Source organism: Panicum virgatum, chromosome 7K, assembly GCF_016808335.1.
Source record: "Panicum virgatum strain AP13 chromosome 7K, P.virgatum_v5, whole genome shotgun sequence".
Lineage (NCBI taxonomy): Eukaryota > Viridiplantae > Streptophyta > Magnoliopsida > Poales > Poaceae > Panicum > Panicum virgatum.
The window spans coordinates 26,886,253-26,911,721 of record NC_053142.1 but is presented as its reverse complement, the minus strand read 5'-3'; the positions used below and the strand labels follow the sequence as shown (position 1 = coordinate 26,911,721).

At 45.4% G+C, this 25,469-nt stretch overlaps 1 protein-coding gene across 5 annotated transcripts; it reads left to right on the top strand.

The window, feature by feature from the left end:
* Positions 1-4,264: 4,264 nt before the first annotated feature.
* Positions 4,265-23,754, top strand: LOC120640696 (protein MICRORCHIDIA 1-like). Of its 5 annotated transcripts, none has more exons than XR_005661966.1 (21): positions 4,265-4,724; positions 4,799-4,888; positions 5,616-5,650; positions 5,766-5,844; positions 5,997-6,086; positions 7,256-7,331; positions 7,416-7,509; positions 7,592-7,720; positions 8,693-8,791; positions 9,814-9,912; positions 9,990-10,139; positions 10,372-10,464; positions 11,422-11,473; positions 11,552-11,663; positions 11,974-12,173; positions 17,354-17,418; positions 18,873-18,955; positions 20,724-20,766; positions 20,850-20,956; positions 21,448-21,550; positions 21,624-21,954. XR_005661966.1 is itself a non-coding variant. In XM_039916601.1 (21 exons), exons 2-20 carry the CDS (start codon positions 4,604-4,606, stop codon positions 20,952-20,954), a joined length of 1,815 nt encoding a protein of 604 aa, XP_039772535.1. In that variant the 5' UTR covers positions 4,272-4,477; positions 4,595-4,603; the 3' UTR covers positions 20,955-20,956; positions 23,420-23,754. The 5 variants fall into 5 exon arrangements, 4 of the variants coding, with proteins under 4 accessions (XP_039772534.1, XP_039772536.1, XP_039772537.1 ...); XM_039916601.1 differs by lacking the exons at positions 21,448-21,550; positions 21,624-21,954 and adding an exon at positions 23,420-23,754 and having other exon boundaries at positions 4,272-4,477; positions 4,595-4,724; XM_039916600.1 differs by lacking the exons at positions 21,448-21,550; positions 21,624-21,954 and adding an exon at positions 23,420-23,754.
* Positions 23,755-25,469: the final 1,715 nt, after the last annotated feature.

Below are 25,469 nucleotides of genomic sequence, written 5' to 3'. Positions count from 1 at the left end.
GTGTGTCTTTTCCTTAACATCGGTTCAACCGGTGTATTGAATTTCTTCACAGTCTCTTCGATTCTTGTCCTTTGGACCGAAGAGGTTTCAGGGCGCTGCCCTGAGACCCGCGAGGGGCGGAACCCCCGTAGGGGTGGCCCTTCGGGCCTAGCTACGCATATCTTCTCTTTGTCATCACTTGAACCTAAAAGCCTGAGAATAGTCATCTTAACAATCACATTAGTCCAAGTGTTGTGTGTGTCATCAATCGCCAAAACATTATATTGAAATATGGCATGAGAGGCCATTTTCGCTACAGTGTCCCTACCTGACCACAAGCCAGCAACTCAATTTGGATCATTAGCAACAAAAGAAAAGACTCCGTACGGAAGAAAAGAAACATGCAAGATGAACGGACAAGTGCTATCAGGTTAATGTAAAAGATAGGACTGAAAAAGTAAATCTCCTTCATTGCTTGATTCGTGGTGTACATCAGAGGTCGGGATTACGAGGGCGGACCTCTACCGCTATGGACCACTTGCTGGTGTCGCCTGTTTTTGCGATGAAGCCAGAGGTCGGGTTTACAAGGGCGGACCTTTACCACTCTGGACCACACGTAGGCACCAAATCATTACAAAGGAGAAACATACTTAATCCTATCTAGTGATAACCTACAGCCGCTGCCCCGTAAGGCGTGCACGTTGCTGGCCGTAGTGGTGCTGGCACCTTGGGGGCTCTTCTGAGTCGTTGAGGGCGAAGGCGCACTGGACGTGCTTGTTCAGCATCATCCAGCATCACCTCGGGAGCTTGCAGGGTTCTTCTCAGCACCAGAACTGTCCCACGCTCAGATAGCGTGGGAACAAATTCTTTGGCTTTTGAATGGGAGTGCCCCCGCCGTTGCCAGCTGCCGACGGAAGCCAGTCCGATGGCCGCTCATAGTGAGCTGAAGCCAGTTCGACGCCCTGGCGCAGCGGAAGGACGAGTGCTCGTTTGGACGAGCACGGAGCGTGGAGAATGGCGGTCGTTCGCCGGCTCCGCCTTGGTGCTGGCACAGGGCCCCATGCCTCTCGGTGAGGCCGAGGCCTGTCTACAGCAGCACCGAGAGAGGCCTGAGCCAGGTGAGAAAGAAGGCGACAGGCATCCTTCCCGAGCCACAGCCGTCGGCTCCAGCTCCATCTTGAGAGGAAACCTTGAGCCGACGTCATGTCGATGGAGGGGGCTCCCGGTGGTTGCTTGAGAGAAAACCTTGAGCCGACACTAGGATGGCGCAGGGCGACGCATAGCAGGCGTCGCTCTTGCGCACCACCGTGCCGGCTCTGAGGTGTCGTAATGGCGACGCACAGCAGGCGCCGCTGCCGTGCGCCACTGCACCGAGGATTCTGCCGCTTCGGTGTTGGGGCATGCGTCGCGGGTGGCGTCGTGCCCCTCTTCATCTTCTCATCGTCGTTGCAGAGGATGAGCTCAACCCCAGAAACTAGGAGGTGAGCGGAGATCTAGCCAACGCTTGCGCGTCCCCACGGACGGTGCCAAATATTGTGGGGTTTTTATGGTACCCACAGCCGGGTGGCGGAACGCACCCGCCTAATCCCAGAGGGGGTGTACTTGGGATTGCGCTAAGCGATTAGGCCTATCTAGCTTGGGGGCAAGAACGCAAGAACACTCGAGGATTTTAAAGTGGTTCGGGCCGCCGGAGCGTAATACTCTACGTCCACTTGAGAGTAGTATTGCTCTTGTGTCCGTGATGAGTCTATCCTCTGCCTTCTAGTCCTCTTCTGGACTTGACCCTTTCTCTAACGGGCGCCTCCCTTTTATAGAGCAAGGAGGGCGCGTACATAGGTGTTGGACCCCGACAGGTGGGCCCAACATGGATGTATACTATAGACACTAATGGAGTTACAGTGATTTAGAATCTCTTGTTGTATCCACTTAATCGTCTTGTAGACTCTCTGACCGAGGGGGGTCTCCTCCTATCCCATCGGCGAGGCGCCCGTTGAGGTAGTGTAGGTTGCGGCGTAGACTGTTGGGTCTACCGCATAGGCGTTATGATACTCCGTCGCCGAGTTGTCGTGTCTAACTGGCGCGGCAGACTAACGCGCGTGGCGTGAGTGGTACCAACGGCTGTACTGTGCACCTTGGTACTGCGCGACCAACAGTACAGCTTGGCTAAAGTCTCCTCGGGCTCTGTCGTGGCAGAGCGCACTTAACGTCTCCTGCATTGAATGCGGTAGGTGGGCAAGTCTTCCCGATGAAGCTTGGCAGCCGTGCGCGCGTACCTGCGCCTGCAGACACGTGGCGGCTCCAGACCCCCCAGGCGGGGTGTCTATTCCCTTCCTGCTGAGGGGTCCGGATAGTATATGGGGTCCGGGACTCCGTGGGAGGTCCGGGGCCCCCGGCTGTTTTTGGCTGAGTGCTCCCTTCTCTGGGACACGTGGCGTCACCGGATCCGTCCCAGAGCTGGGAGCGGGTCCGGGGCCGTTGGTCCGGTGAGATGGAGTTGGACCCCAGGGGTCCGGCTGCTCAGCTCCTTTGGGCGTAGTTACGGATAACTACACGAGTCTTGACAGAGTAAGAGGGTGTACCCTAGTCCAGAGGTACCGACACATGTCACTGAGACGTCGTATGTATGATTAGTTTCTACTCTCTCCATATAGGATTTAGAGGTCGTTTTGGACAAAGTTTGAGTTAAACATTGGGAATATAAATATAAATATCTTTTAAGTTATTGAGTTTGGGAAAATAAAAATTATATGAATAGATTTGTCTTAAAAAGCACTTTCATAAAAATACACATATATCACTTTTTAATAAATATTTTTATAAAAATAAGCAGTCAAAATTATGTTTTGAAGATCATGTCGCTATCCTAAACATCATCTATTTCCCATAAGGAGAAAGTATATAAATGAGTAGCATCAAAGGAAAAGAAATACTTCTATAATCTCTTGTCAATTCCATGGCTCTATTGCCTGAAACTAGCACTAGTCAATTCCAGTCAATTCTATACTGAAAAGAATGAGAATTTTTAAAATTATTTTTCATCAGGTACTCCTTACTTTGGACCCCTCGTCCTCGTCCGGATTGAGGATGTTAGAAAGAACCTAAGAGCAACTCCAATAGGGCTTTTAAATTTGGGTGAGTAAATGTCTATTTAGAAGACCACTTCTAAATTTTACCCACCCAAATATGAGCCTCCACTCCAACAGGCCGAGTAAATTGGGCTTCTATAGAGGGCCCATAGTTGGCGGTCCAAATAGAGGACCACCAAATTTGGGGGGGTGGAGGGAGAAATTTGGAAGGCCTACTAAAATGACAACCCATTTGGAAGTTCCGCGGGAGATCAATTTTTTGCATTCACCGAGCAAATATGGAGATTATAGCCCATTTAGTAGCTCTACTGGAGTTGCTCTAAAAATTCGGGGTGAGAATATTTGTACCCAAAATCTATTACTCCCAGGCACCCAAAATTCCGGAGTATTTGTTTCACTGCCCAGTAGAGGTATAAATGGTACCGATATTTCCCGCTCGACCGACCGATCGAGAGGGGTCGGATAATGATTCAGATATTATTTCCGGATATCCGGCCATTTTTCGGATATCCAGATATGAATTCGGATATTTTATTTCGGATATTAGATACAAATACAATATGGGTAATATCCGGTCGGATAATTCGGATAGGTAATTTGGATAGTTTATATAATATATATACTAATGAAAATCTAATTTAAAATCTGAAAAATTATAATTAATTTATTTGAAATCAGAAAAATACAAAATTAGTACCAAAACTTTTATAAAAATATAATCTACCTACTGCCACTTCTTTAGTTTTACAATACAAAATATATACATTAATAAAAATTTAATTTGTCTCAAAAAATTTAGAACTAATTCATTTCAAATCAGAAAAATATGAAATTAGCACCAAAATTTTACTAAAAATATAATGTACCTATTGCCTCTCTGTAGAAGTTGAATCTTATTTATTATTAGTGTAGTTTAAGAACTAGCAATAATTTGACGTTCGATTTTGAATAAATGTTGCCTTTACTTGGTATCCGAATAAACATTCGTGCCCGACATGATCCGCATCCGGTTCACTCCATATTCGATACACATCTATTTGTATTCGTAACCGAAGCAATCCAAATCTGTATTCGTATCCAAAACTATTCATGTTCGAATTCAAATTCGATAAAAATATGAAAACAAATACAATATTGACAATATCAGTCCATATCCCCGTTTACATCCGAGGCACCCAGCTGCCGCATCCACGCATCCAAAATTACTGCCGCAACTGCACCTCACGCCCGACCTCCCTCTACTGTGCCCCGTCCCTCTACGCCGCCCGCCGCTGGCCACTGCCCCTCGCCGCCCTCGCTCTGATTGGCTGCGCGGCAAGCCGGCAGCGCCGCTCGCGGTCTTGCCCCTCTCCCAGCGCGGCAGCCGGCAGCCCGCCGCGCCTCACGCCCCCCTTTTTTTTTGTGGATTTCGGGTAGTGATTCTCATTACCCGAATTTTTAACTACCCGTATTACCCGACCAGATTTTCCCGAATTATTCGGATACCCAGGCTTTGCTATGTGCTAACCCTAACTTGCAAGGGCCTGCAGGTAGTTCCAATGCCGGTTGCTATGGCCGGCGGCTCAAGCGGCGGCGGAGGCGGTCAAGTCCTTGATTGCCGCAGTTTCTGGAAGGCCGGCGCGTACGAGGCCCCCGCCGCCCCCACCCATGAGTTCCAAGGTTCCTCCCTCTTCATCGAATTCGCCATTCTCTTCGCGTTGCTGCTTGCTCATGGTGCTGTTTTGTGGTGTCAGATGCCCTAGAGACAGGGGACTTCGACCGCGCTCGTGTGCACCCTAAGTTCCTCCACACCAACGCGACTTCTCACAAGTGGGCTTTCGGAGGTTGGTGGCGCAACGCTGTTTCTCTCGCCTGTTCCATGATTCTGTGGGTATTGCTGCTGTGGTTTTGAAGTGGGAACCAGGGCGTCGGGTTCTACAGTACAGGGTTTCATTCTTATTATTGTTAGGTCAAGGAGGGGGATAATATTATGCAATTGAAAGACTCATCCCCTGATTGATGTTGGTGTGGCACTGTTGTTGCTGCACATAACAATCGTATTTGATCTTGATAGAAGAATTTTTTAGCTGATTATGTAACTGTGGTACTTATATTATTTGATGAGTCTGTTGTGTCAAATGAGATAAACGTAAGATTGTTAGGTTGAAGAGTAGTCTCTTGATCGATGGGAATGGGTTAGGGAAAAGCTGCAGTGTTTCCTATTTTGTGTAATTGTGCCTGACTATATTGTGTACAAAGCTTTTGTGTGACTTCCCTGAGTGTGGAACTTATTCTTAATCCAATGTGTAATGATCATGCTGGAACTAATAGATCCGATGCAAATTGTGCTCTAGTTTTCATATTCCGTAAATGGTAATTTAGCACTTCTAAGAGTTCTGGCAATTTAGCAACGTCCCGCAACAGATTCATCCCAAATGGTGTTCTATTGGAAAAATAGTTACAGCTAGATGATTCAGAGATGTCATTCTTTATCTTTTCTGTTCGAGATATCTGTGTGACCGCTCAATATTCCATCCCTTACAGTTTGTTTCTTCTTCTTTTCTGTTGCAGCTATAGCTGAACTTCTTGACAATGCGGTGGATGAGGTTTGTAGTATCTTCTGAAAACTTAATATATTTCGCTCAAAACTAGCTGAATTTTCTCAGTTTGTTATTGGTATATTTTGCAAATGGCAGTAACTATTTTTTTGATATGTCTCAGATAAACAATGGTGCCACATTCATAAAAGTGGATAAAAGCATCAATTTGAAAGACAATAGCCCAATGCTACTTTTCCAAGGTACCAAAAAATAAATTAAAATCCACTATACAGTTTGTTGTGAATATAATTAGTTTTTTTTATAAGTGGGATGGGATATAATCAGTTGGACAGGATGGGGGTAGATTAGAGTCTTTCCTATAGTAATTTGTGCTAACATGGGAGTTTCGCAGATGATGGAGGAGGTATGGATCCTGAAGGTGTTCGTCGATGCATGAGTTTAGGATTCTCAACCAAGAAATCTAAGAACCTTATTGGCCAGTGTATGTATTATTTTGTTCAAACTTGATGATTTTATGACCTTAGACTACATGAAAACACTTTCGTATAGATGCCTCCTACTGAGCTCCAATAATTTAGTCTTGAAGATTATGCACTCTACTTTCTGGAGGAATGCTGCTAAATGATGAAATGAAACAAAAATAAAGTGGGTTGTTTATTCATAGTACTTGAGTTATGACATGATAAAGTCTTAAGCATATTTAGTACCTAATCCTTTTAAGGATCCCTTTGCGATAATTTAGTTGGACTCTTGTATAGGATATGCCTTTTGATTTAACATGATAGGCTTGAGCTGAGGTTTTGTTGAACCAATTCAGTGGACTTCGTTTGTATTGATGAATTGATGTTTAAGAATAACATTGAAAGAGTTACTTTTTTTTTGTCAAGTGTTAGTGGCAAATGAAAAATCTTATTGCACAGATTAGAACTTTAGATTAGATGGGAGAGAATTATTTCTTGCTTCCTTTGGTTTATTGCACAGATAACTGTTATATGGTATTAGATGTTTGGGGCCTCCTAGTTCTAGAACCTGGAACTTAATTTGGACGCTTTGTAGTTTTTTCCGTAATTTACTCAACTGATCATAATTGGGAGATTCCTCGACCTACCAACTGTCACTCTGAACTCTTTTCGAATATAACAGGATGGGTAGTGGGGATTTAGAATTTTGGATACAAATTCATATAATGTAATTCAAGTTAAAACTTACTATTGTTTATAGAGCAATCCCCATCATGCAAACACGCCTAAGTTTGAGATATGCGGTTGTCAAATTGTTGGTGACTAGCCTTTGGGGACCTTCAAATGATACAATGTTACAGTTGATAAGCTGTTTCTCACATAAACGTAAGTAATATCTACTTGTATATCCATTGTACAAGATTGGTATTAAACAAGATCTTCCATTCGAGTTGCAATTTTGTTGCATAATTCAAATCTCAAATAGATCTGGTTGTTTGCTGAAACTTATTGACATCTAACACCTTACATTGAAAGAAAAGGCTGGCATGCCCTAGCTGCTGCTTATTTTTTTAGTTCAAGCCACTCGTATGTTTTTTTTTTGGTTATATCTAGCTCCTTTGTAGTTCTCTGTAAAAAAATCCTGTTACTCCTATCTATCATTACTTTCTTACCTTTTTCTACTGCACAGATGGAAATGGCTTTAAGACAAGCACAATGAGACTTGGTGCTGACGCGATTGTTTTTACTCGTGCAATCCGTGGAAGGTTCTTAAGAAATTTGGAATTGATTTTTTGTAGGATTCATGGCACTTCTGAATCTATTCTGTAATTATTAATGATTTCACATAGTTTGTTCTCCTGCAGTAATGTTACATTGAGTATAGGTTTGCTCTCCTACACTTTTTTGAGGAGAACAATGAAGGATGACATAGTTGTCCCAATGGTATGTGAAATTTTGAAGCGGTATATGTTTCAAGCAATGTTATTTGTCAGTCAGGGTCTTACATTTTCCATTATTGTTGCAGCTCGATTTTAAAATCCAGGACGGGGACATTGTACCTTTGGTGTATGGTTCACAGGGTGATTGGGATAGTAGCTTGAAGATAATACTTGATTGGTCTCCTTTTTCTTCAAAGGAAGAACTTTTGCAGCAGGTGAGGCATATTCGTTCCCGGCATTTAGTCAATCTGAATCCAAGTACTGGTCTTTTTCACAAATGAGTAACTGTGGTCCTACACTAGAAAGTAGCTAATAATTGGGCTATGTTTATCCCAATTATAACTGGGCTATGTTTATCCCAATTAGTCGAAGGTCCTACACTTGATTATAATTGGGCTATGTTTATCCCATTTATAATCAAGTGCTTCAGCTATGCGACTCTGCAGGATCCTGTAAAATTGAGCTGTACTTCGGATCAACTGATGACACTGATCATAATCGTAGCTGTTTAAGTTGTATGATCCTACAGTTCTAGACAACTTTGTAACTCTTTTCATCTGCAACAGCCAACTTTAGTGGTTCATATACTATGCTATTGGTTCTTTGTTAACTGTGAATGAAGTTACTTGCTTTCACAAATTAATCTCCTTGAACAAGAATTGGATATATGATATATAACCTTTAGTTAGGCAGGTTATAGTAAATTTATCATATCAGTAATGGTTAGGACTGCCTGATGTATTAACCAGGCTTATTGTAGTCGTATAAGCAGCATCCTAATCCTCTAGCCTCCTGTTGTGAAACCGAGGGATTTTATGCATATCAAATATCAAATTTAGAACCAAAGTAACCTTCAATGAATCAATTTACTGGATGATACATCTAGGGGTAGCACCACTGTGACATACTGACATTTAGGAATACAGTTTTTTTCTTTTTTCTTGTGCCCTCACTCAGAAGTTCTTTTGTTCTTTCCCAAAGTGGCACGCAGGCTTGTTTCTTCATCAGTGCTATTTCCTATGTGGCATGCATGCTTTATTTGGTAGCAGTTCTTTATGACATGCTAAACTGGTTCTCTCATTTTCCTGAGGCTATTCAATAAGCAAGTTCAGCATCAGTTTCGTTCTTGCTGATAAGGAACTTTTTCTGTATACTTGTATATTGACAGTGTTCATATATACATTCAGTTTCAGGATGTTGGTAGCCATGGAACTAAAGTGGTAGTGTATAATTTGTGGATGAATGATGATGGCCTTTTGGAACTTGACTTCGAGGATGACGATGAGGTGAGTGTTCATATATTTTTACATTGCAACTATACAATGGCTCTGCATATTGTTTTGGTTGTGTGCCTTTACGGCAGCAACAACCGCAACACAAGTTACTGTATTCTTTCTTGGTTGTATTTTATTTGCACACAGGAGGCCTGTGAGATTAGACATGTCAAATATAATTCTAAAATTTGCTATAGGGCAAGTTATCTAGTTAGTTTTGATTTATACTGTCCTAGACTCCTAGTGATAAATCCTCTGAAAACTACCTGACTGATCTGTTCTGTGTAAATTTCCTCCAAGAAAAAAAGTAAATATAATTGTCCTGGGGTTAATATATTTACTTGGTGAACTGTGTTCTCTAAGGAAACTAATGTTTGCTGTAGGAATCTGAGTTCAAATGCAAAAACGTTTAGTTTCTCTTTGTGTTGCACATGTAGGTCGCTAAACTTGCAGTTTATAGCACCCAAAACATGCAGTTTACTTCTTTGCCCCCTTGAATTTGCACCATTGTCTTTGTCTAACTTGATGCCCCGAATGGAAGTAAAGTGGCCTAGGCAAGACAATCACACATGTTTAAGGGGGTTGGTGAGTGCATTGTTTGGGAGCCAGGTATCAGGTGTGATAACTATGCAAGTTCAAGGGCTCAGATAGTAAATCAAAAGTTAAGAGGGCTAGGTGAGATGATCATTGATCGCAAAAGTTTAGGGGCCTCTAGTGCAATTCCTCTTTAAAAAATGTCACACATGAGAATCACGAAATCGATATTCATTTTTAAACTATGGTTGCATTGCATAGCCACTTTTCTGTTCTACTTTTATTACCCCCCCTGCTTGTTTTGAACACTACTCATTATTTTACTTGTCTCCCCTACTGTCCACGACCAAAGCTCCACCTTCCTATGCTATGTATGCCAACCTTGATCTAATAAGTGGTCTTAATTAATTTATAGGATAATATTTTACAAATGGTTGGTTTTGTTCAATACTTAGCAGCTGGGTTATTCATATCCTTATCATCTGATGCCAATTTTTCAGGACATATTGCTTAGAGATCAAGGAAGTGGGGGAGCCACAAAGGGCCAGAAAGAAATTGTTCAGCAACATATATCCCACAGACTCAGATTTTCATTGCGAGTATGTTTTCTTTCTAGTTCTGGATTTTTTTTTCCAATCTTCATTATCTGGATGGTAACATGTTTCTCCTTGCGCAGGCATATACCTCCATCCTTTACCTCAAGAAGTTTGATAATTTCCGAATTATATTAAGAGGAAAAGCTGTTGAACAGATATGCATCACTGATGAATTGAAGTTTAAGAAAGTTGTCACTTACAAACCTCAAGCTGCACATGATTCCCAAGTGGTAATTAATATTTTTTGCAATTCCAATCCCTGTTATCTTGTTTCTTATTTATACCATTTCTCTCCAACTAGTAATTGTGCTCGGCAGTTTGGTTGTATGAGTGGGTCAAAAGTTAGAAAGCAGTCACTTTCTTCTTCTTTTTCTTTTGGCCATGAAATGGTTACTTCAGTTCTTTGAAATTAAATTTCTTTTGTTTGTATGCTTGCTTACTATGTTTCAATTGTAACTGTAGGTCCCAGTGAAAGTTGATGTTGGCTTTGCAAAGGAGGCCCCTATTCTGGGCATTTTTGGGATGAATGTCTACCACAAAAATCGTCTTATAATGGTAACATCCAACCCCACCCTCCAACAAACATCTGGTTACTTCCCCCACTTTTTTTTTATGGAAGTCTGTTTTTATTAGACCTAGATGTCTTGTTGCTAAGATAGCAGCATTTATCTAACCCCCGTGTGTGTTGTGTATTGGGGAGGCGATGTCTCAGCCTCCCAGTGTACGTTTTTCTCTCTTAATGAAATGACATGCAGCTTTCCTGCATTGTTTGAGAAAAAACTCGGCATTTTAGGCCAACATTTCTCCTAACGTCCAATAATGCACATTGTTGTTTCTGGGTCTGAGTAATTTGACATAATTGATGTATGAAGTTTTGGTGCAAGCATGCCAGCCAAGCATACACTTTGTATACCTATTAAGTAATACTTTTAAGAGGTCCATTTTCAGCTATCAATAGGCAATAAAGGCTTCTTGTTTGTACTTTCCAACTAATCAGCTACAACTTCCTGAGTCTGATCGTTTTCCTACCATTGGCCTACCACTGGCCGAAGCCCATAACTCAAACAACCCAGAAAACAATCCTGAGTCTGATCGTTTTCCTGCCTGATCGGTCCGACTAATCATGATTAGGCGACGACTAGTCGGACGACTAGAAAACTAGTCGCTCAGACCTACTCGGTGTCCCTTATCGAGGTCACTGGATCGATAAGCCCAACTAATCGCGATTAGTCGGACGACTAGATAACATTGCTAGCAAAAAGTTCTGATATGTTCTGGCAGATGTAGTAGTTTCTGCAATAATTTTGTTGGTTTTCTTCTTAACATAATGAGAATTGTCTAAGTGCTCCTCGTTAATTCGATGTTTTATAATTTTTTGGCTAATGTTATTTATAATGTGAAATCAAGGTTCCGAGCTGTGCAAATCATCTTAAATGCTCAGTTTTAGAAGTTCAAATATTATAGCCAATTTTTTATTGGAGCTAAGGTTGTTAACCTTTCTCCCTTTTACAGCCCTTCTGGAAGGTCCTTCAGGAGGGATCTAGTAGAGGGAGAAGTGTAGTTGGTGAGTTTCATATGTTCACTACTGCATTTATTGTTATTTATGTTATTTCTCTATGGGATGACAAATGTCATGATTCAGGTGTACTTGAGGCAAATTTTATTGAGCCGGCACACGACAAACAAGATTTTGAGAGGACTCCACTATTTATTCGGCTAGAAGCAAAACTTAGACAAATTATTGTTGATTTCTGGTAAGTGCTTTATGCTATTTGGTTCAGAGCTTTCCTTGTGCGCTTCAATCTTTGAGGAAAATAGGCATTTTTTCCTATATTTAATCATCATTATGTATACCACGTGTCCTTATCCAATACTTACTAAAAGGTTATGTGGTCACATTGTCATAAGCAAGCATTTAACTAGTTGCACCACTCCTGGGAACTGAAAACTGTATCGTATTTGATGTTACAACTTGTACTGGGCAGAGGATTTACATATTGCAGAAAGGAAAAATCTTTGCTCATTTTTGCAAATTGAATTTGTGTGTAACCTATGTATTTGCAGGAAAGAAAAGTGTCATCTGATTGGTTATCAGCCAACTGATCCACATTTAAGATCCCAGTATAAGGCCACCCTCAAAGATTCAGGTGGTCCAGCTCAGGTTCACCATAAAGCTTCCAGTGCCCGGAGAACTAGAGGGCTGTCGTCAAATTTGCTACCAGAGACATATGACGACATAGCAGTTGTTGGGTTGGCAAACAATGGTGCTCAATACTACCCTATTTTTTTTTGTTTGTACTAGTATTTTACTATTTTATGTGTGGTTTATAATTATTATAAAATCAAATAATTTTTCAGTTATGTGTTTTTATGAACCTGACACTGTGTGCGCCCCCTTTTTGTTTCCTACTGTAGGAGAGAATAATGGATGATATTCCTCCAACCCTAGAAGGGTGGGTATATATAATACCTATACATGGGCCTCTAGATGAGCCTCTATACACATGTGCTCAATATATTCCAACACCCTCCGCAGTCTGAACTACCGGCGCAGCGGTGTTCAAGACTGGACAACAAGAAAGCTAACACCCCCCGCAGTCTGAACAACCGACGCAACGGTGTTCTAGACTAGACAAGAAGAGAGTACAAATAGAGTACAAAGGGCAAATACCCCCCGTAGCCACCGGCTACGTTGAGGCTAGATCGAAACTCCGAGAAGGTCGAGGAGGGCAGCCCCTTGGTGAAGATTTAAGAAATTGGGAGGTAGTCGGGACATGGAGTACCCGAACATCGCCGATGGCGACTCTGTCGCGCACGAAGTGTAGGTCGATCTCCACGTGTTTCGTCCGCTGATGCTGGACAGGGTTGGTGGTGAGATACACGGCGCTGACGTTGTCGCAGTAGACGAGCGTACTCTTGGCGAGCGGGCTGTGGAACTCCGCCAAGAGCTGTCGTAGCCAGGACGCCTCTGCCACGCCGTTAGCGACAGCCCGGTACTCCGCCTCGGCACTGGAGCGGGAGACAACCGGCTGCCGCTTGGACGACCAGGAGACCAGGTTGCCGCCCAGGAAGATGGCGTAGCCGGAGGTGGAGCGACGAGTGTCCGGGCAGCCAGCCCAGTCAGCGTCGGTGTAGACCACCAGCTCAGCAGAGGACGAGCGGTGAAGTACCAGGCCGAGGTCCACAGTGCCACGGACGTACCGGAGGAGACGCTTCAGCGCAGCAAGGTGTGACTCCCGAGGATCATGCATATGGAGACAGACTTGCTGAACAGCGTATGTGAGGTCCGGCCTGGTGAAGGTGAGGTACTGCAAAACACCGGCCAGACTCCGGTAGACAGTAGGATCAGCCACCGGATCACCCAGATCAGCAGACAGCTTCGCCTGAGTGTCGACTGGAGTGGAGCAGGGCTTGCAATCAGTCATCCCAGCCCGCTCCAGAATATCGAGAGCGTACTGCCGCTGGTGAAGGAGAAGACCAGACGGGTGAGGCTCAACAGTGACGCCCAAGAAGTGGTGGAGCTGACCGAGATCCTTCATAGCGAACTCTGCTGCAGAGAGGAGATGACACTCTGAAGCAACTGCTGACTGGAAGCTGTGAGCACAATGTCATCGACATATAGCAGCAGATATGCAGTCTCATCCCCACGGCGGTAGATGAAGAGAGACGTGTCAGACTTGGCCTCGGTGAACCCCAGTGTCAGCAAGAACGTGACGAACCGAGAGTACCAAACCCGTGGAGCCTGCTTCAGTCCATAGAGAGACTTGTTGAGCCGGCAGACCATATCCGGACGACTCGAGTCCACAAATCCCGCTGGCTGAGAGCAGTAGATAGTCTCTGACAAGGTGCCGTGAAAAAACGCATTCTTCATGTCCAGCTGGTGCACAGGCCAAGAGCGCGAGAGCGCAAGCGAGAGGATCGTGCGCACCGTAGCGGGCTTCACGACCGGGCTGAAGGTCTCATCGTAGTCCACACCAGGCCGCTGAGTGAACCCCCGGAGAACCCAGCGAGCCTTGTAGCGCTCCAGTGTGCCGTCAGCCCGACGCTTATGCGTCCAGATCCACTTGCCAGTAACCACATTGCAACCAGGCGGACGCGACACGAGGTCCCACGTCTGGTTGGCAAGAAGAGTCGCGTACTCCTCTTCCATCGCGCGATGCCAGTGAGGATCCGCCAAGGCGTTGCGGACAGAGGAGGGTACCAGAGAGACCCGCGGCTCTCCCTCGGTGGCGGAGAGAGTCGCGGCCTGAGACGCCATCCGCCGAGTCACCATGGGATGGATATGTCGAGGATCCCGATGGATGACAGGCGGGTGGTACACCTCCGGCTCGACTCGAGAGTGAGCCGGAGGAGGCGGCGGCGGCGACGGCTCCGGCGTCGGCGTCGCAGGAGCCTCCGGAGCAGGAGGCGGCCCCAGTGTCGGCGCCAGTGTCGGCGCCGAACGACGCCGGTACAGCTGCACCGGCTCAGCGTACCGCTGCGGTGTCGGGGTCGGCGCTGAGCGACGCCGGTACACCTGCACCGGTTGAGCATACCGCGCAGGTGCAGGTGAAGGCACCGGGGCCGCGCGTGGCGCAGCGGGAGACACCGGGTCCGCGCGCGGCACGATCGGAGGTCCGGGGACCGCGCGTGGCGCGACCGCGGGCACCGGGGCCGCGCTCGGTGCAGCAGGGATCACCGGAAATGGTGCCGGCGTGCCGGGAAAACCTGCAGGAAAAGGACAGACAGGTAACGGTGTCTGAACCACCGGGTCAGTCGGGAACAGAGACCCCAGCTTGGGATCAGAAGGTGTGGAGGAGGTGGAGTAGGGGAAATCCGACTCGTCGAAGACGACGTGTCGGGAGATCAGAACGCGGCGAGAGGTGAGGTCAAAGCATCGGTACCCCTTGTGGTCAGGGGAGTACCCGAGGAACGCACAACGAGTCGAGCGGGGCGCCAGCTTGTGAGAAGCGGTGGCGGAGGTGTTAGAGTAACACGCACACCCGAAGACCCGAAGGTGGTCGTAGCGAGGAGGGGTACCGAAGAGAGCGTGGTGTGGAGTGGGAGCAGGAGAAGCAGTGGACGGAAGACGGTTGAGCAGGTAGGTGGCGGTGTGGAGGCTCTCAGCCCAGAAGCGCGGGGGCAGAGAAGCCTGGATCAGAAGGGTGCGCACGACGTCGTTCGTCGTGCGAATCATCCGCTCAGCCTTGCCGTTCTGAGGAGAGGTATATGGACAAGACATACGCAGCTGAACACCCCGAGACAGGAAGAAGGAACGGGAGGTGGAGTTATCGAACTCCCGCCCGTTGTCACACTGGACGGCCTTAACGGTGAGGCCGAACTGAGTGGACACCCAGGCAAAGAAGTGGAGGAGGGTGGGGAAGGTCTCAGACTTGGCGCGCAAAGGGAAAGTCCAAGAGTAGTGCGAGAAGTCGTCGACCACAACCATATAGTACTTATAACCAGAAAGGCTAAGTACAGGAGAGGTCCACAGGTCACAGTGAACAAGGTCAAATGCATGCGTCACATGCGAAGAAGAGGAAAAAGGGAGCCGAACATGACGACCGAGCTGGCACGCATGGTAGAGGTGCTCAGCAGAAGCCCTAGTACCAGGAACATCGGTACTGCGACTGAGCTGAGCCAGAACGTCGCGGGCAGGGTGACCAAGACGGCGGTGCCAGGTGGTGGAAGACGGCGTCGTGGCAAAAGCGGCGGACCAAGATGGCCAGGGCGAAGAAGAAGACGAGAGTGGTGCAGCGGAAGAAGGAAGACAAAAGGTGTAAAGGGGCCCCGTGCTGTCACACCGAAGTAGCGGACGCCGGAAGGCCGAATCTTTTACAGTGAGGCCAGAAGAATCAAACTCGATGGAACAAGAATTGTCAGCTGTAAACTGACGAATGGAAAGAAGGTTATGAACCATCTGAGGAGCAACAAGAACATTGAGAAGACGAAAAGAGCCAGGAGCAGAATCCACGGCGGTGACAGGAAGGCAAGACCCGTCACCAACCATGATGGAAGAAGGACAAGAGGGGTGTGGGGGTCGGATAGAAGAGAGGATACCGGCATGTGGGGTGGTGTGGAAGGAGGCACCCGAGTCGGCGATCCACTCGGTGCAGACCGGCGGCGTCCGCCCCATGGCGCTGAAGGACTGCGCCAGTGCGGCCTAGTCGCACCCCCCAGGCCAGGTCGGCTGCTGGCTGGGTGGAGCGGGCGGTGTCCAGAACGGCGCGAACAGGGGAGCAGCAGCGGCGAGCATGGCCGCCGGCTGGGGCCGAGGACGAGGGCCCGCGACGGCCTGGACCGGCGCGGCGGGCGCGGCGTGTGCGACAGCCTGCGCAGCGGCCCGCGCGGGGTCCCTGGGCGCGTGCGCGGCGGGCGCGACGGCCTGCGCGGCGGCGGCCCGCGCGGCCTGCGCGGCGTGCGCGGCGGTCGCGACGGCGGCCACAAAGGCGGCGGCGGCAGCCAGGTCCGCGGGCGCGACGGCCTGAGCCTGCGCGGCGGGCGCGATGGCGGCCTGCGCGGCGTAGCCCCTAGAGCAGCGCCCGCGGCCTGGGGGTAGGAGATCGGCGGCCGCACCCCCTGGAGCAGCGGCAGCACCCGCCTCGGCGTCCGGCGCAGGTGCGATGGCGGCAAGCGCGACGGCCGGGGCGCGCCAGGCCAGATGAGGCCAGGCGGCGGCGCCAGCCCCGGCGGCCACCACGCCCCCTGCGCCCGCGACAGCCGCATCGGTGTCTGCGGGCGCTAGGAGGACCAGCGCGGCGGCGGGACGGGGTGGGGGAGGCCGGATCGGAGCCCAGGGAGGCCCGGCGGCGTCGGCCCCCACAACCCCGGCGGCGGCAGCACCTCCGCCCGCGTCGGCGGCCGGGAGCAGAGGAGATCCGGCGCTGGCGGCCTGGAGCATAGGAGACCCGGCGCCGGCGGCCTGGAGCAGAGCAGGGGAGGAAGGAAGGGGAGGGAAGGGGGCCCCTGCGGCCCCTGCGCCAGTTCCCGCGGGCGCGGCCCCTGCTGCACCACCAGCAGCGGCGGGAGCAGGGAGTGGCGCTAGGGCCGCCAGGGCCGCGTCGGCGTATGGCGCGCGCGGCAGGTCCTGATTAATGTGGAATTCATATGAAAAGTTCTGTTGGATCTTGGCTTGGCAGCATGATAATTAATAACATCTGGAAAAAACACATTTATGGTAACCATGTTAGGCATCAACAAGTTTATTATTGCTGCTGTTTTATGAGATACACTCAGTGGCGCCCATTGTTTGATCTGTTTATCATAATTTTTTTTGTTCCATTGTTTTCTTTATTTTTACTGTGCTCCTCTTAATTCTTGCACTTGAAATGGCGGGTTTTATTTATCATAGACTTAGTTCATGAATCATGATTTCCTTGTTTTAAGCATTTTTTTACATGAGAATCACTAATAACATGTGGATTTTTTAATCTTATTCATGCTCTTGCTTTGTTCTTTTGGCCAGGTTCTCATTTGCAGTCATCTGGCCAAGCGGAAGAAAACAATATGGAGTTAGAAGGCTTGGATGAGGTCTGTTTTTTAGGCTTTTAATTGAGTTTGGTTTCTATTTAGGTGCTTTTATCCTCCCATTTCTTTAGATCACCATAGCTCTTATGAAAAATACACCTTAGCTGCCCTGCCCTTTGGAGCATACCCTTTACATCGAGAAAGAACGTCCATAGCTTCCTTTATTGATTTTGTGGTAATGCAGAAACTAATCAAACAGACGACTGAACTTAGGCGTCCAGTTGATTGGGTAGGAATTTTATTTTTTTCCCCTCAAGATGCATGAGGGCTGTTTTCTTTGTATTAAAGAGAGAAGAAATGGTACCAGACTCCAAGGGAGTTGAAATATCTTTTTCAACTCTATGGTGTGCCCGATTCCACCTGTTTGTAAACACTTGTCATTTGGGCCCATAGTTCTGCTAGGCGCCTACTAGGCGGCGATTAGGCGGTCAGCGCCTCGCCTATGGGGGTAGGCGGACCCATAGGCGTCGGCAGCTCGTTGGCGGCGCCCATAGGGGTGGAGGAGCGTCCGGCGGAGGTCGCCGGTAGGGGAGGAGGAGCTGCGGGCGGCGGCAGGCGCTCACACGGGCTTGTGTGGGCGGCGGCGGGCGCGGGCGGCGTCAGGCGCAGGTGCAGGCGGCGGCGGGCGCGTGCGGGACAGGGAGAGATGCGAGAGAGGTAGAGAGGATGCGGGAGAGAGGGTCTGAGGGTTTAGTTGGGCCTTCAAATGGGCCTTTTTCGCTTTCTCCTTTTTCATGACCACTCATCTCCTTTTTTTTTCTTTTCATTTAAGTATTTATACATGTATTATTCATCGCCTAGAAAAACGCCTAGCAGCGCCTAGGCGTGATTACTCCCGACTAGGCGCTAGGCTGAGGGTCAGCGCCTAGAATCCGCCTAGCGCCTAGCGGAACCTCATTTGGGCCTGAGTGTGAGTAGAGAGGCCGATGTGCGATAAAATCTGTGAAAATGCCAACTCTCTCTATTTGACATGTCAGACCATCCTTTCAGATAACAGTATGGTTGTTGATGATTGCCAAAAGTATAGTGATAAGTTGGGTAAAACATTTTGGTTTTGCTATAGGTGCAAAGAAATGCAATTTAATGAATTCTTTAGACTACTGAACATACTTGTAATTTTGTGAAATTGCTCAATTTATTGTTGTAGTCTCTACCTAGCACAAATGCACAATTAGGAATCCCAGTGCTCCTACAGCCTTAATGGGTGGGGCTGTGTGTGTTTGGGTCTATGTAAGGCTCCTATTCTATTAATACAATGATACACAGCTCTCCTGCGTGTTTGAGAAAAGGAATCCCAGCGCCCTGGGTCACTGCCTCACTGGCACTGACCAGAGTGTTACAACTACATTTAGTTGGTTGCTTTTGTTATATACAATCCTTAATCAATCATAGCATTCCTCCAATTAAAATTGCTATTACATCTGACGATTTCTATTTTTTATTTTTGCTGCATTCAGGATCTGGTAGAGTTTGGCTCTGGCGTTCTCGATTCCAATTTTATTGAGAAGCTGAGTGAAGAAAACATTGCGTTGTTTTCAAGGTAAATTGCTTTACTTTTGGTTCATGTATATGGGGGATTTTGAACAAGATATGGTCCTTATGAATATTATTATTGCAACAGTAGTCATCTGCATGGACTTTTCAATGCTGATCTTGTTAAAATTAAAATTTAAGCGTGATTTTGATAATGAATACTCCCTCTGTCCCATAATATAGCTACTTCGAGAGCTTTTCAAACAGATTAAGGATGGCGAGTAAAAGTCTATATTACCCTTCTCTAATTAAGAGAATAATTAAGGCTTCCCTATTTAGCTTGCATGCAGATCTGCATGCCATAATTAATTTGCATATAAGGAGGGGCATTTTGGACCTCGCATACTAAAATATTCACTTGGAAACTTCAGGTTTGGTTTTTTAAGTTTCAGTCATAAGTCCCGTCACATCGTATGTTTAAACACCAATTAGGAGTACTAAACATAGACTTATTACAAATCTAATTTCATAAGTCGTGACCTAATCACGAGACGAATCTATTAAATCTAATTAGTCTATAATTTGACCACTAATGTTACAGTAACCATCTGCTAATCGTGCATTAATTATACTTAATAGATTGGTCTAGAGCCCTAATTGCAACTTATGCAATTATTTTTATATTAAGTTGACATACAAACATTCGATGTGACAGCTGCTTGAAAAACCAAACAAGGCCTTAAAAGTAGCTATATTATGAGACAAAATTAGAACGCTAGAAGTAGCTATGTTTCGGGACGGAGGGAGTATATTACAACTTTATGTCCTGTCCATTTTGCATTTAACACCTTCCATTTTCTCTGTGTATCATGTTTCTCTTATAAATAACCATCCTATTAATTCCCTAATTTAGCTTTGTAAATAGCCATGGACATTATTTGCCTTTATGGTACCTATCTCACAACAGTAGTGTATAATTAGGGTGTATCTTGTTCGCAACTTACTGTTTATTTGACTGCCACAACCGGGGCCTATCTCACACGTCAAAACTCAGCTTTTTATTAACCTTGCCGCCACAATTTTGTGCTAAGTGCTAAGCCACTCTTTATCAAGCTTAGTAGCAGCAAATTTACTGAGGAATTAAACATGCTCTTTGGTAAAAGGCAGGACAACCAAATGGAGTACTGTTTGCTTGTTTTTGTAGCACCATTTTTTTTTCCTTGAACATGCAGGATAGCTTTTGGACAACTATTTAGTATCGCAGAATGTTCACCTCACTGGTAATGGCATCATAAATTTCACCTCACTGGTAATCAGACTGTTGTGTGTTAATTTAGTCGTCTGATCTTGATAAAGAAAGTTGCAGCCAACATAGGTTATAAGTGACTTCCTGAATGGCTGCGATACTATTCCAGTTATATGATACTCTCTCCACAGGGGCGGATTTTGACCAAGTCCATAGAAAAATATATTAACATCTACAATACCAAACAATTATACTATCAAGACATATTTCATGGTGGATTTAATGAAACTAATTTGATGATGTAGATTTTAGCGCATTTTTATAAACACTTGGTCAAGGCTAAAGAAGTTTGACTTGGGACAAAACAAAAACATCCTACTAAAGAAGTTTACAGAGGACAAACCAAAAACAACCTATCTTTTGGAACGAAAGGAATATGTTTTAAACATCTAGACGATCACCATAAACATAAATATCATACACTGTTTCGTTAAATAACATTTAGCTCAGGCCATGGGTTCAGGTAATACTGAGCTAACCCATCCTGCACTCGTTCTTTGCTTGCTGAAATTGGAAAAAAAAAATACAGGCGTGAAGAGCTTCGACAACGAGATACACAGTTGAAGCGGAAGGTACGCATGTCATGCTGAGCCATTAACAAGCAAAGTGAACATATCATCTCTCCTGTTCAGAACTGGATGCTGTTTCTTTGTAGATTGGGGACCTGGTGCATGAACTGGAGGAAACAAAAAGGAAGTGCGATCAGCTTGCTACTGAGCTGAAGGTGCGAAAGAATAAGCAGAATCTTCCTTCCATGTGAAGGTTAGTTTGGTTACCTCTGACAACATGTTTGCTCTATGTGCTAGGGTTTCAGTTTTTGTGGAGGCTTGAAAGCCCTTATCACCATGATCTCTCTTTTTCAGTTACTATTATTTTTAAATCTCTCACTATTCAAAATTTCTAGTTGATCATCTTTTATTTTCTGAAGTGGCCAACACATGAGCAGCTATCTTGTGGGTGCATATTAGTGTGTACCAACGGGCAATGTTTGAAATTTGCCGTCTGGAACTTAATGAAATCTCAGCTCTGTTAGCACTCTTTTTTTTTTCTCGAATACGCAGGAGAACTGTGCATCTTTGTATTAAGGAGAAGAAATAGTCCAATTACAAAGCACCCCACCCCACCTTGGACTAGAATGGGGATGCTGAACAAAAGTTTTAAAGAAAATAACTATTACAAATTAAAAAACAAGAGAGACCTGACCCCCAACTCCTCTAAGCTCAAAGCTAATGAGACACCCGTCCCTCACCCAGGGCAGCAAGACCCTTCGCACCTGCAGCGAGCCACAATTGCCGTTCATCCTTAAATTCTTGGAGTGCATGCTGCAGATTGGGAGCAGACCCATCAAAAACACAGGTGTTCCGATGCTTTCATAGGATCCATGCTCCAAGAGTAATTAGAGAATTGAACCCCTTTTTGTGCTGTTTAGGAATTTTCCTCCAAGATTTCTTCCACCAATCAGCCAACGAAATGCTTCTTCGGCGAGGTACCAAATTTGTTAGACCCAAGAGCTGCAAAATGTAAAACCAGAATTGTCTAGCGAACACGCATGAAGTGAGGAGGTGCTGAACTGTTTCATCCTCCTGATCGCAAAGTGGGCAGTGGGCAGGGTGAGGTAATCCTCTTTTTTGTAACCTATCTGCTGTCCAACAGCGGTTCTGGATAGCCAGCCAAATAAAGATTTTGCATTTGCTCGGTGCCCAAGATTTCTCTGTTAGCACTCTGAAATATAAATAATTCATCTTGTTTGATTTGTGGCAGGTCTAGAAATTGTCTGGGGCTCAAATAGAATTAGCTAGCTTTTACTTCCAAAACTGATCTTGTTAAGGCCCTGTTTGGCAGAGCTCCCAGAGCAGCTTCTAGGCTGAATTCAGGATAGGCTCTGCCAAACAGTTTTAAGCTGAATTCAGGATAGGCTCTGCCAAACAGTTTTTCTGAGAGAAGTGATTCTATGCTGATTCTGTGAAGCGATTCTTTGAAATTAAATAAGGAGCTGGGAGCAACTGAAAAAAGTAGCTTCTCCTGATTTACTTCACACTGGATCAGTTTTTCATAAAGTTAATCTAGAGAATCAAATAGAATCACTTTTTCAGCTAGCGAATCACTTCTCTCAGAGAATCAGCTCTCATATAGAATCAGAATCAGATGGAGCTCTACCAAAGTGGCTCTAAGGGTGTAGATTGCAATTTGAGGTTGAAAATTTTCAAATTCTGACTGATGGGCATTGATTTTGGTAGCAAATAGACTTGTTTGTATGGTAGCTGTAACCGAGAGGGAGGTTTAGGGGTGGGAACCAATCAGTTTGTTTTTCCTGGTTAGTTCCAATTTTTTGACACAATGAATAAAATGAGTTTAGTGCATCATCAGTTCATCGTAATTACCATGCAATTACAAACAAGAATTTGGTTATCACTTGAGAAATACTACCTTTGTTCTTAAATATATGACAGACTTTTTTTTTCGACTTTTCATCTTTCCTATAAATTTTTATACATATAGGCTGTGTTACCCGGACACCCGTGTCTTAAATTTTTTTGCCGAGTTGGATACCCCGCACCCGTGTCGGATTCCGACACCCGTGTTGGATTCCAAGTGTTATTTGCCGTGTCCCCAAAAATTCTAACGAATCGGACACCCGCACTCGAGTCGGACACCGACACCCACACCTGTGCCCATGTAACACTGCATATAGGTAAATCTAGAAGTCAAACTAAAGTATATCTGATGATAAATCTAATGATACTTATTTTACTTTGACTAATTGAGTAAGTAAATATTGTTGGTCAAAATTCAGAAAAAAAGTCAATGGAGTCATGTAATTTTAGAACGCAGGTAGTATGTAATTAAGGGTCAACTTGTCCTAACTTGATCTAAAAGTACCCCTACCTGCTTGCTTTTCTTTTAATGCACAAAGACACTCAATTATTTCATGGTTAAAGTACTGACGACTCATAAAGTGGTTCAGGGAAGTCATATCTACAACTTTGATTTTTCTTGCCTGTTCTTTGCATTTTATTCATTTTGGGCCACCTTATCACTGATCACGTGAAGTACTGACGACACAAGGCATATTTATTGGGGCATCAAATGACAAACTTAATCAATAATGCCAACCATTGTAACTTCAAATTTCGTATTTAATAAAATGGTGACCTAACAAGTAGACATTTTTTTCCCTGTTGTCAGTAAGCAAGCTTGATTTATTTTGCAATTGCAAAAATGCAGGGCATGTTTAGGGGTGAGGACACATGACAAGGACCAATTCTAACAACGAACTGGAAGGTGTTGAGAATTAAGTGCTGAAACTAGTTTTGGTTAGTACAGACGTAGGCTGACTAGTTGAGCTGAAAAAAGGTGTGGGATGTAAATTTTAATCAAGTGTAACAGAATGGTTTTGTAAATTTCGACACGAGTGATTCCTACTGCTAACTTCTATTGCACGATGTTCTTAAGGCTATGTACCAACCTTTTGAGCATCCGGTACAACCCAAATCAGCTGATGAGCAATTCAGAGTTACTTGATAAATGGAATTCTCAGCCATACATCATGGGTTTTTTCATTGGCGCTTATATTTGATTTATGCTGTTTCCCTGAAACATCGGATCAGCACGATCTTGCTATCAGACATTCGAAAGTTAATATGCATCCGTTCTTCAATCTGTTGTTTGCTGCATGCACGGATATGTAGATTACTTGATTCTTTAAAGGTAACCCTGTTAAGCTTACGAGATTTTGCTTGGTGAAATGTTTTGATCTAGAGAACTTAAGTGGTTTGGTGACTTCGATCCAATAAGGCACGGTTGCAGTGACTGTTCTGTGCCTGGGGTCAGTCACGATAGAACAAACGTTGACAAAGGCAATTAGTCTCATCGTCTCCTCCAAATCCAGCATGTAGTCCAGAAATGGCTCGGTGCTCTTCGTCGGAGTGAACAACACTGGGGATAGTTCCTGAAATTGAATTAGCCAATATGAGTCATTCCCTCTGATTAGGGGTGGTAATGGGCCATGATCCTAGTAGTCTCTTCACAGCCTAACAAGGTTATTAAATTATTTAGTTTAAAATTGTATAAGATTAAAAGCCGGTCCTTTTAGGGCTCGGTCTTTAGATTTTCTAGTTCAAAATCTTGGACCCTTTACCATCCCTACCTCTGATGTAAAGGTTTGGTTGGAATATTGCGCTGAGGCTTACCGGAAGTGCTTTGGATTTTGGCTGCAAAGGATTTAGAAGAGGTGGACGTTGGATGATGTTTGAACAAGTTTGCGCACATAAAATTTAGCAGCAGTGAACTGAGAAATTTTATCGACTGTTATTGCTCGTGCTGGGCACTCATGGCACTGCATGTTTTTTAGATGTGGCATTACTGCATTGGTGGTGAATTATATTCCGTGCACTTGATCCTCTAAAGAGTGCGCTTGATTGTTGTGCTGAAGAAAGTTTAGCTCATTTGACTAGGTCCAATATGTCTCTAGTAATTAAAATTTGCCTTTTTTGTTTCTTTATGCATAATTTTGTAGGGTAAGATTTGATATCATAACTGTTGGCCATCAAATATTAAGGATACCCAAAGCCATAGGGTTATCTGCTAAGCAACTAGGCTAAGCCAAGGATGTGCGCCCGACCTATATGGGAGGGCTCCGCCTCGCCCGACCTTTGACCCAGCATCCAGAGTGCGCCCAACCTACGAGAGGGTCTACTGAAAGTGATCGGGTGCTCTAGATTAAGAGGGGGAGGGGGTGAATTATGCACTATTAAAACCTAAACCTATGGTTCCAACTAGTTTGCACAAAACTTAAACTAATTCAAGCTATCTAGATGTGCAACTACGGTTCAACTTAGTGTGAAACTCTCATCCCAAAAGAGTTTTGCAACCTATAGCCAATCCTAGCAAGATACTATACTAAGAAAGTAAAGGCACACAAGTTGAAATATGAAATGCGGAAGCTTAATGAGAGGGATGAGAGGTAGCGAACTCTCGACACGAGTATTTATCCCGTGGTTCGGATTGCCACAAAGACGCCCCTACGTCCACGTTGTTGAAGCACTCACGAAGAGTATCGCTTCTCGGCAATCAAGTCTCTTCCGTGAACACAATCACGATCACCTTGATCCCGATTTTCATTAAGGGAGATTTCCCACGAAGGAGGGGTCTCCGTCCCCCGCACAATGTTGTCGACGCCGCTCCACACCAAGCCGAAGGGTCGTTGACTTGCCGGCGAGCCACCAATTTGCTCCAAGGGGCCGACGCACCGTAATACAAGTGTGGTTCACTCTAG

Bases quoted from the DNA above. Each gene is read 5' to 3' on its own strand.
- LOC120640696 (XM_039916600.1), top strand. From the start codon at position 4,604: ATGCCGGTTGCTATGGCCGGCGGCTCAAGCGGCGGCGGAGGCGGTCAA. The intron at 7,721-8,692 runs GTGAGGCATATT...ATATACATTCAG, and splicing joins AGGAAGAACTTTTGCAGCAG to TTTCAGGATGTTGGTAGCCA. The intron at 10,140-10,371 runs GTAATTAATATT...TTGTAACTGTAG, and splicing joins CTGCACATGATTCCCAAGTG to GTCCCAGTGAAAGTTGATGT.